The 11,572-nt window shown below is 42.7% G+C and overlaps 1 protein-coding gene across 2 annotated transcripts in view; it reads right to left on the minus strand.

Moving 5' to 3' along the window:
* The window catches only part of SART3 (spliceosome associated factor 3, U4/U6 recycling protein), a 17,376-nt gene extending 6,458 nt beyond the window's left edge, over positions 1-10,918 (minus strand). For both annotated transcript variants that reach the window (XM_026859697.1, XM_026859696.1), the window contains exons 1-14: positions 10,678-10,918; positions 9,528-9,632; positions 7,924-8,108; positions 6,759-6,864; positions 5,876-6,000; positions 5,251-5,406; positions 3,958-4,096; positions 3,415-3,522; positions 2,934-3,011; positions 2,669-2,727; positions 1,442-1,551; positions 1,080-1,192; positions 588-664; positions 31-199 (exon numbers count right to left, since the gene is read on the minus strand). In XM_026859697.1, coding sequence (XP_026715498.1) covers positions 31-199; positions 588-664; positions 1,080-1,192; positions 1,442-1,551; positions 2,669-2,727; positions 2,934-3,011; positions 3,415-3,522; positions 3,958-4,096; positions 5,251-5,406; positions 5,876-6,000; positions 6,759-6,864; positions 7,924-8,108; positions 9,528-9,632; positions 10,678-10,903 — 1,756 coding nt within the window. In that variant the 5' untranslated portion in view covers positions 10,904-10,918. The remainder of the gene's footprint in view (positions 1-30; positions 200-587; positions 665-1,079; positions 1,193-1,441; positions 1,552-2,668; positions 2,728-2,933; positions 3,012-3,414; positions 3,523-3,957; positions 4,097-5,250; positions 5,407-5,875; positions 6,001-6,758; positions 6,865-7,923; positions 8,109-9,527; positions 9,633-10,677) is intronic.
* Between the last annotated feature and the right edge of the window lie 654 nt (positions 10,919-11,572).

Genomic DNA, 11,572 nt, shown 5'->3' on the forward strand with positions numbered 1-11,572 from the left:
TTTTTTTTTTTTTTTTTTTTTTTTTTTTACCTTCTTCTTCTTGTCCCCATTCACCCTCATCATCATCATCTGCTTTGCGCTTGTCTCCAATCCTGGGTTTTTTAGCCTTTTTGGAAGCTTTCTTTTCTGCCCGAGCCTGCTTTCGTTGTTCAGCTTTCTCCTCCTCCTGCTTTGCCAGAGCAGCTTCTTTCTCAGCAGCCTACAAATATGCAAGATATTTTTTTTCTAAGGACTGCAGATTGCAGAGCATTTTTTAAGACTACTGCAGCTGGAGGGTTTTCTCCTAAGCTACATTAAACACAGCGCTAATGGCATCATCATTTAAAGCACATCTCAATTGTTTGCTCTTACAGCTTTCCTGGAGCGCACGGTACCCTTGTATCCATCCAAGGGTCGAAAGGAGAAAGATAAAAAGCATCAGAAAGGGTTAACCATAGAACTGTTGATTTTAGTTTAAGACTGAGGCCTTAATACAGTTCAGGCTTATCTATGGGAACCCACATTAGAAACCTGACTTTCAGACAAGCGTGATCTTAATACGGGTTATTTCCTATAAACTGCTTAGGTAGCTCACAGAAAGTTCTGACCTTTGCTCTTTGTTCATTAACTCGAGCTAATCTGTTTTCTGTTTTTTGAACAGCTGCATCCCAGTCTTCCAATGTTCCTAAAGGATAAAAAAAAAAAAAAAGCCTTGTATTTAGTTTTCCCATAATCTGAAAATACAATTCTGGAAAAATAAGAGTTGATGCATTCATGGAACTTGATCTTAATATTAAGTATTTCACATGAAAATTCTAAATATGAGTAGGCTTCAAAGAAAAAGAAAACAAAACCCAAGCAGAGCAGAAACCTCTCATTTATCAAACACCACTGCAAAAAGGCATGGAAAAACCCAGTAATTTCAGCAGGCTCCAAGTCAGGCCAGAAAAGAAGTAAAAAAAGAAGAGCTGCTTGTGTATACTACAGTGGTGAAAAGAAAATAAGCCTTCACCAGAACACAAAACACTAGATCAAAATTCACTCTGTATTGTTGTACAAGAACTAGGCTGGGTAAGACGAGACGACGTGCAGTTAGTTACCTTCTATTCTCTCCAGGGTGAGCAGCACCTCGCAGACGTGCTCTGGGTAGTCGCTTGTGCACTGCACAGCTCGGTGCAAGGCCTTCCTGCAGTGCTGAGTGTCCCCGTGAGCTCTGCAGCAGAGAAACCATGGCCGTAAGGATCCAATCCTCCAGCACAGGTAACTACAATCCATGCAAATGTCTCCCCCCGCTTCCCTAGCGAACTGGCACTACACATTGTTGCTGAAATATACTGCAGAGCTGCTGTAAGAGCCTCCAAAGCATATTATAAACCCAGATGAAGTACACCCATCTACGGCCTGTCTCAGAGATGAGGAAACTACAAAATTATTTAACTCTTCCAACCAGCCAAGCACTCACCTCTCTAGGTTATAATACTCCAGCCACATGTTAGCGTATTTGGCATTCCCTTTAGTCATAATATTGTCCCAGAGTTCTCTGGCTTTCTGCATGTTGTTACATAAACGGGCCTGAAACAGAGCATCCAAAGCACTCCATGGAATTTAGGGTTATTTGCTCAACACCATTTCCCTCCTCCCACAACAAGAAAACACCACAGATCGTGCACATAAACCCAGGAAGATGTATCTGCTCCTTAGAGGGATCAAAGTGAACACCTAATGCAATCCTACTACTGAATAATACTTCCCTGCCCACCTCTTAGAGCAATCTTGGTTTCTGGCTCCCACACGGGTTTCATTTTGGTCATTATAAAAAAATTAAGATAGTTGTTTCTGAATTTTTCCTTTTGTCATTATTCACGAATGTACCTAGTGCAGCACTTAAACCACAAAAGCAGTTCCCAGTTTAAGAGAAGTGCTTCATTTCTGTCACTGCCCTGAGCCTCTTCAACTGGGGGAGCAGGCAAAGAGGGGAAATGGATTAAGACACCCAACCTCACCGCAGAGGCACACGGGAACACCAGACACCTGATTTATTAGAAATGCTTTAGCATGAGCCCAATCACACCTGGAAGTGCCTGCTTTCTCCCTCCACTAAGTGGACAGAAGGTGAAAGTAATGAATTCAGATTCAGGCCCACACTGTTCAGGATTCCAATGCCCGAGACTTTGGCAAGCCATCCTGTGCATTATACCCAGAGAAATTCCAGCACAAAAGTAATGACTTATCCTAATTTATATGAGCCTGGGGCAAAGGAGGGAAAAGAAAACATCCCCTCGCAGGCAGCAACTGCACCAGGACACCGATACCTGTGCTAGTCTGAAACTAATTAGCGTATGCAGCACTAAACTAGACAGGACTCAAGGCCAAGTGGTCGGTTCCAAGCCACTGCAGCTGCTAACCAAGCTGCTCGCACGTCTCTGTGCCACACTGCAGTCACAGCAGTATAAACGTGCCACCAGTCCCGCCAGCTTCCTCGGAGAACGCTGGTCCCTCCCTGTGATGGCGTGCCTCGAGCCCTGTGTGCTGCCCCGTCCAGACACAGGAGTGGCAGGAGAAAGATTTCTTCACTGACGTTACCCAACAAAACACCAGAGTACAAGAGGATCGTATTCTGTGGCTGGAACGTTACAACGATTGATTTCCTCTAATCTAGCAATTTAAATGCAGCAGGTGGAAACATCACCTCAACTCTTGCCCAGTTCTGCATGATGGTGCAGGACGGATCTCCACTCTCACTGAACCCTGGGAGTAAAAATAAGTAGTTTATGAATGGCTCTTGGAAATAAAGTGTTTATTAAACAAGTTCTACACTGCAGATGAAATGTTTATCGTTGGCTTTCCTAAAATGTTTGAGACACTTGAATACAAGTTAAACACTGTGTGGAGAACTGGTCTTCTAAAAATTATTCTGAACAAGAGAAAACAACATATTGAATGATTTAACTTACGCTCTTCTACTTCTTGTTTCAAATACTCCACAGCACGTGCAAATGCAGACCGCAGCTCTTCGAGTTCTTTACTAGAGTCTTTAGAAAAAAAAAAAGAAAGACTTGCCTTAAAATAATAATTTAATTTTCATCTCTCATCCACTAAAGCCTCTTCCCTAACACCCACAATGGCTTTACTGGAGGGGCGGGGAGAGCCAAAATTTATTACTTCAGTAAAACTCACAACATGCATAATAAAAAAAACATCAAGTACCTGAACTACAAGGCAGAGCATTTTCACAACAGCACAATCTATTCTGTCAGCAAGAAGCTACTTTAAACCAACTAAGTTCATATATTTTATAGATACTAATTGGCCAGAAAGTAGTTTTTGTGAAAGATATGAACCTACTGTTAAAATTTTTCAAGTAGTAATACCACTGTTTCAGAGAGGTACAGGGAAAACAGTTTAAATATTTATTCACACATATATTATACATACCTTGTGTAAAATCCACCCTTCTTCTCAGGTAATCAAGATACGCTTGCCAGATTTCTACGTAGTCCGTTGCCTGAATAAAACCCGCGTTCAGAGCTTTTTCAAACATTTCTGAAAGAAAATGGGGAAGACACCCCCACAAACATATTTACTTTTCAGATACTGACAAAATTAGCAAGCTACAGTGTACAGCACCAAAAAAAAAAAAGTATATACGCCTTACATTTCTAGAAAGACAGGAAAAATAGAAGAAATCCTACATACGGTAAATTGGTTTAAGAATTGAATTGAAAAGCCAGTTTAATTCAGTAATGTTCATGCAAGGTTGTTCATTGCTTTGCTCGGAATTGAAGCAGCTCAACAAAAGCAGCTTTGCCTTGGAAGCACGCTACTGGACATTTCATCAGCTTTAAGACTGTTGCAGCAGGATAAAAAAAAAAATCCTAGAGCACCCTACAAATCACTGTTTGTCACACATTATTCAGAGAGCAGAAAGTAGTTCAGTACTGTAAAGAAGTTTTGCCAAAAAAAAAGGTCGGTCTTTACCAGAAATAATGCCGTGATCGACTCTGTGCCTCTCCATTGCCAAAAGATATCTAATCCACAGCCCAACCGTCCAGGGACAGTTCCTAACAGCACGGTCATGAGCAGACAAGACCAGTTCTTTCACTTTCAGCTGCCGGTCCTGAAATACCATACAACAAAGTTGTAAATTCCTCTTAGCCAGAGAGACCATCTAACAAATACCAGCTTATAGAAAGCCAACACCTTAAAAACAATGCTTTTACTTTATATTTGAAGAGATATAATAAGACAAGATGGGTATTTTAATGTTCTACACTCCTAAAAACCCAGTGAACATCTTCCAAACAAGAAGGATGTGCTCAGGAGCAACACAAATGAGAACTCCATGCCATTTTCAGTCTGCAATACCCAACTGTCTGCTCCTAATCAAGCCAGTTAGGTATTTTCTGCCAATGAGATAAACATAATAAAGGCACCAAGTAAATTACCAACTGTTCCTAGCGTATTAAGAAGAAAGGAGGAAAAGATGCAAGGAATTGCACACATAGCCTACTCAGGCAGGCGCTGTTCTACCCACAACCTGCTGTCTCAGGCTGGAAAGATAAAGAGACGAAGCAACTCAGCCTAGATAAGCTCCCCTGTAGCGAGCCACACAGACCTCTTAATAGATCGACCTTCTGTCCACATGAAAAGCCCTGTCTCTCAAGTTCAGCATGACTTTCAAACTGCACTAACCCACCCACATGTAAATACAGGCTGAACATCTGCGTTTGCTTCAGCTTGTTGTAAGTTAGTGTTTTGTTCTCCGCTGTAGAACGTTCAAGAGAGCACTGGCAGCCCTCAAACAAGGACTTTCATTAATTTATCAGGGCCTCCTGAAGGACAGGCAGGCTTCCCAGTGATTCAGACAGCACCAAACTGCTTTCCCTACAAAAGCTAGAAGGAAAAAGGAGGGACATCCCCGGAAGCAATGCCCCTGGATGACCAGCTACCAGAGACAATGCCAGGGCTTACAGTGCAGCTGGTTACACCTACACAACTCTTGGCCAGATAGCACAAGCCTCGATGCCCACACCCAGTTTAATTCGGCAGTGAAAACACACAGCTAGAGGAAAAAGTGAGTAAATGCTGCCTTGATCAATAAACATACCCCTGAACACAGCAAGAAAGCAAAGGCAAGGTGAAAATCAGTTTACGAAGAATTTAAAGACTATGAGACAGGATTGAGATAGAACTTACTGGTCATTCATCAGCCACTAATGCTAAAAACCCCAAGGAAATGAAACTGCAAACATCTGGGGTTATTTTCCTTACCAAATACTGATTGTAGCGTGCCCAAAGATCCGGCACAAGGCAGTTCTCAGCCAAAGCCCTCTCATAGATCAACTGAATGCGAGCTGGATCACCTGCTTTCATTTCAAAATCAATGTAAGCTTGATATTCTGCTAGCTTTGGTGTTTCAGCACCCAGCTATAAAACAAACAGGGATACAAAAAGTTAAAACGTTCTAAACAAAGCACGATTCAAACAGTTCAGTTGTTACTCAGTGTAGGTCTCATGCACAGTTTCAGACAAGAGTTTGGCCTCTAAATATCAAGAGGTTTTGATTTTCACGTATCTCTGAATACCACCCTGGTTCTGAAGCCATTCAGATCCCTACTTTTTATTCCTCTTAGCCCACGTACTCATCAATGCTAGAGGAAACAGCCACAGTACTCACTGGCACCCCAGGATTGCCTGATGCAGTCAAAAGATTCATTAATTTCCAGTATAACCAGTTGTGAGTCTTTTTGTCCCACATTGCTCACAGCTGGAAGAGTCACCTAGCAACACTCATCTGCTTTACCTCTGTGACTAGAAAAAATAATACAATTGCAGGTGGAACGCCCCAAAGCGACTACCTCTTAGTTTTAAAGGAAGGTATAAGTAACAGCATTACCAGTGCCTCTTCATATGGTTTACACTTCTCCAACTGCTGTAGAGCTTTTTTGTAATTCTTTAGTATTGTTTCTGGAATTGGATCTTCTGACCACTCCTCGTATTCAGCATACGAAGCCTCCATGTCTATTAAAACAGACATGAAAGCCCATCAGCGACACACTCACTGAACTAAACAAACAGAATTCAACCTGAATTTGATTTCAACACGTTTACGTTTCTGTTTGCATTTTTGTATCTTAACTGCCACGCTACCGCATGCTTAAAGGGTTCAGACGCTTCATTTTATACACTGCTCTACAACACAAACTCAGGGCCGATTAAAGCTACTGATTTTGATTTAGAAAACCAAAGTGGCAAGATTTTCCCTAAAGCTTTAAAGAAGAGAGATCAAGCCAAAATTCTTTCGCTATGCAAATGAGGAAGTCCAAGAACTGTGCTTAACTTTCTCCTCTAAGCAAAGCAGCAAGAAAAGGGACTGAAGGAGTTTAAAGCATGAACCAGATGCACCAGGATTCGAACAGTCCAGCTGTCAGCGCGTACCACTCCCTACCAACCAGGGTTCTTAGGTAGCGATCCTCACAGCTGAATTCCTACTTCCTAATGGTCATGTTTGTGCTCATTACTCGTACTTTAAATACGCTCAAATTATGTACTGAAGAAACAGATAAACCAAATTTTAACGAGTAAAAAGATTGCTGAACAAAAGAGATCTGTGCATCATTCAAGAGGCCCTAAAGACAGGCGAACGTCATTGATTAAGGAATACACAAGTACTACAGCTGCAGTTTGTGTGGCCCTACCGAAAGAATAATCATGACTAATGCCTGGATCACTGGAACACAGCTTATCCACGCCATCTCCCCGAGTGCACCGGCTCTTACCTAACAGCGGGATCCCCAGCTGGCGCCTGAACAGCGTGTGGATCTTCTCAAGCTGGCTGCAGAGCATCTGCTGCTGCTCAGGAGATGGAACGCTGCCAGGAGCTGGCTACAAACAAAAGGATTGAAATTTAATCAGTTCCCTCAAGCCTGAGCTGATGAACATGATGGGGTATTGTTTATGAGTTGGAGGATCTGGGCTCCAAACGATTACATGATCCTTGAAGAACAGACACAGCCAACTTGCATTTCAGGTCACCACTGTGAAAGCTAAAACTTGGAAATTGCTAGACTCAGAAGCCAGATGAATGCGAAAAATCATTCTTTATTGAAAGCTGACACATGTATAGGGAAATGATAACCTGAAGAAAAAGTAAGCAGCATGTGCCCATGCCACTTCACAAACCCACAGGGCTGCCAAATAGTTTTTCAGTAAATCCCTGGTATGTGCACAGATGATTTAAAACTTCCACCTTTCTTTCTGTTTGTGAATGAAAGGGTGTTCTCCCACTACTCCTTCGTTAGAGCACTTCATAGAATGGGGTTGGAAAGGAACTTTAAAGATCATCTAGTTTCACCTCCACCTACTGTGGACAGAGACATCTTTTAACTTCCATCTCTTATGTAGCAAGCTACAAATAAATCAGAAGAAATATTCACATTTTGGCCATCTTGTATACGTATCGTTTGCAGATGTAAGGCTGTATTTCCAGGGATAACAAACTATCATCAAAAAAAAAAAAAAAATCAATCACAGAAAGTGTGAAATAATGAACGAGTTAAACACTGAAGTAGAAAACAGTCTAGAAATGTAAACATGATTGACTATGTGCAAAAATATTCACTGGCAAGAACATCGTCTAATAATGAAGCTACTCCATTTAAAGCTGTTCTTGTCAGTTCAAGCTAAAGCAGCAGAGTGAAACTTTGCTTCTGGATATGAGATTTTATCATTTTATTGAAACACAAATCCACTAATTTATCAACTGAATACAGAAAACATTTTTCCCAGACCAAAGGGGTCAGTTTCTACAGCTGAAAAGAAACAACCGCGTGACATTACAGCCTCTTTTCTCGGAGGAGACTGATGAGGGGGCAGCACAAGATGACTCTGGAAACTAGACCACAACTCGTTTTGTCTGACAAGAGCCCAGGAGAGCAGCCTTACCTGCGCCGTTTCCAGGATGGCGTTCTCAAACTCACGGTAGGCTTCCCATAAAGCTGTTCCTTTCGTCACGTGCAGTCCAACTGCAGTTAACGCTCTCTCAAATATTGAGCGAACTTTCTCAATTCCTCCTTCCTGACCAATGCCACCAATTGAATACTGGGCATATTCCAACCAAATTTCAGGACCTAAACGAGATGATGAGAAACAGATGACCTAATCCCCTCAAAAATTGAAAAAAAAAAAAAAAGGCATCCCTCTGCTTCCCAAATACCTCATTTGCTGCATATAAAGAGACCAACACGTGACATTTTTCTTTACCATCCAATGTAGTAAAGAAAGTTAAAATATTTTATTCTATGCCCTTGCTTCAGCACCGGCAGCTAGAGTTTTCTTCTGAAAGTAGTCATTCTTGTGGTTGTTACTGACACCGCCTAACTCCTGTCAAGCCACCTCTGGTGCACAAGCTACATCAGAGATGCATCAAGACCCCCCCAACAGCAACTTCACTGTTCTTGAGCCCATGTGCAGAGCTGGGAACACAAAGCTGTTGCACTCCTACATAACTCAGATTAAAGTAGGTCCCTTCTTCTCTTTCCGGACTCCTATACTTGCCTGTTCAGCAAGTGCTGAAGCAGCATAATCACGAGGTGAGGAGGAGGTGCTAGAACAGCGTTAGCTGCCCGGCACCTCTCCCACCAACACCAGTCCCTGAGGAAATTAGGCTCAGGGACCCCCAGTAGAGCCTGTCCAACCAAGGGAGGGCAGATTGCACATCTCAGGCTCCAGAAGTCCTTCCCAAACCCCAAGTGCAATCCATCCAGCAGATCTAGGATACATCCTCTCAGTTCATGTCCCTGTTCCTTCTTCCTGAAGGATCACCAACACCCTCGGCCAGCTGTGCCGGTGCTGTAGTGACATTTTATCTACAGCTTTTGCAAGGGATTTGCCTCCATGTTAACCAGCCCTCTGCTGCTTCAGGCTTCACTTTTCAGCACCTTACCACAACACCCAAAGAGCATGCAGTTACTCGGGGATTTAAGCTAAAAGTGTTAAGCTACAGCTGCCGACAGCTCCTGACAAACAGAGAGACAAGACACCCCGTACTTGTCTCACTTTTAATGAGGACGATCAGAGCCTGGTGCTGCAGCACGGCGAGGGTTACCTACTTCACAGGGTTTCAAGAACACTGTCTCCCAGACAGCAGTTACGAGCTGTTCTGAAAGAGCTGTCACACAGTGGAAGTGGCAGCAAAGACAGTGCTAACCAACCCAGAAGATGGGACTAGAAATCAGCCTTTTAAAAGCATTCACTTTCCTCAGAGAAAGAGCTAACGAACCTATGCTTTTAGAGGTTAGAGAAGTGCCAAATAGGCACTTAAAACTTTTTACGACATTTGCTTAGAAGATCTTAAAGGCTGCAGTGGCACTTAAAGCATTGCCTTTGAATGGCCTTAACTCCAAAGCTTCAGAAAAAACTGAGGATCACTTCACACTAATGTTTTTGATCCAACTTCTGCATTATGACAGAAGGAAGAAACTTTCCTAGAAAAAGAAAGCCACAATCTGAATTCAGCACAATACATTTAATAGAATGTCTTAACTTACAGATGTAATCTTTGACAGCTCTCTCAAACAGCTCATAAACCTTCTCTCGCTCAGAGCTTTCAGAAGCCATTTTTATCTCATCCTTCAACCAGTCCAGCCAAATTTCTGAAAGGAATAAGTTTAGAATACCAATGTTCAGAAAGTTAAATCCACTTGTTGAATTTTTTATGTGAGTTTTTAGTAACAGACTTAAAAACAGGGAGAGGGCCAAGGGGAAGAAGAGAGCAATTTCAGCCTCCACAACTACTCACAATTAATTTTAATGAAAAGTTTGGTAGAGACCTTTGCAAACTGATACCAAACAAGCACCCTTTTATTTAAAAAGAGCAGAAGTTGCAAGCAGCAATTTATCAGTACCTTGGGCAGAGGATCAGACTGTATTAGTAACCAAAGAGGCAGCCAGAGGTACACCTTGCCTCACACTTTTACAAGAAATAGTAAATGGCTTTAGAGACTGCAAGTTTCCACACATACAGAAGGAAACCTTCCCTTGCCAAGGCTAAAAGCACACTGGCAGAGCAGCCTCTGCAGTATTTACACTGCCTCTATGTTATGAGTAAAAAAGAAACACCCACTTCCAGGGTTACCTACAACTTCCACCAACAATTTTCTTTTTTGCTGCTTGACTGTGAAATGTAACTTTTTTTTCACCGGGTGACTGCAGCCGTTTCAGTGCTGCCATCCTACAGCTGTACATTAACTACCAGCCCCACAGCAAAGGCACCACAAGCAAACATACGCCTGTCCCTGGGCTACAGCGGGGCACATCCTGGCAGCGACTCACCCAGCTGACAGACAAACAGACAGACCAGAGACTGGAGTAGGTGGGCACATACAAACACCCCCACCCACCAGTTCCACGCTACCACAGCAGCCTCTGGCAGAGGCCAGGGCAGGTCGGCGCAGTCGCAAGGACTCAAATTCCTGCAACGGTCTTGTTACCCCACGTCTGCCAGAGGCCAGGCTCAATGCTGGTCATTAAGACCTGCAGCATTCAGTTTAAGAAGTCTTAAATCTATTCTTTTAGGTTTCTCTGGACTGGAACAATGTTGTTGAAGCCTGGCATTACTTCACTACTGAATCAATGGTATGTTACATGGATGATGCTTAAGCTATATCAGCTGCAACATGAGGAGAAGATGCTCTGTACCTTCAGTAAGTGGAAAGAGTTCACTCATCTTCTGACGAGCTCTTCTGAGCTTTACCAGCTCTCCCTCCTGGCGGAGCAGCTTTATCAGATCCAAGTGACAGTTATAATCAAAAGCATTGATGGAAAGCTTCAAAAAAAAAAAAAAAAAAAAAAAAAGGGTTTTTTTAGAAGTGCTGTTGAGCAATGGACATAAAGAAATCAGAAAACGTTCAGCAGAACAGATCATCTTACTCTCTTTTGGGGCATACAAAAGCCATCACATACCCAAGACAACACCTACCTCCCCATACAGAGCTGCAACACACTTCACTATTGTCTGCAAAACACTTTCAGGTCACAAGCAGACACTTATAAAAAACGCTTCCAAGTTTAACAGAGATTTAAATTTAAGCTTAGAGCTTATCTTACAGCTGTAAGCTCTAAAGGTTACTGCTCAGCAGTGCAAATACCAGCACCAGACGTGCAGCAGCTACCAGCTGCAGAAACTGACCACGGAGTGCAAAATAAATAGAACCTTCTTCAACAGAGCCAAATGTAGTTTAATTTCTTCAAAGACAATTAAAAAAACCCCAGACAGCTAGCAAACTTTTATTTTTGACGAGTACAAACTGTGCACTAGGGCTCCCCTCTCCAATTTCCCTCTGAAAAAACACCCAAAACGCTTAATTTTCACTTCAGACTCCAAACGTTAACATCGCGACAGTTCCCAGCATCAAACTACACGAGCAGCCATAGATTTTTTGGGTTTTTTTCCCATTACCACCGCAGCTGCTCCAGCAGGCAGTCATGAAAAAGAAAACCCCACGAAGGCCGGGTCTCCCCACACTCTGAAGTCTTCTAGAGGGGAGGCCTCAGTTCTCCGGGACGAGGCTTCCCCAGAACCCCGGGGCCGCTC

This window comes from Athene cunicularia (assembly GCF_003259725.1).
Source record: "Athene cunicularia isolate RWA chromosome 15 unlocalized genomic scaffold, athCun1 chr15_part1, whole genome shotgun sequence".
In the NCBI taxonomy this organism is placed as follows: Eukaryota; Metazoa; Chordata; class Aves; order Strigiformes; family Strigidae; genus Athene; species Athene cunicularia.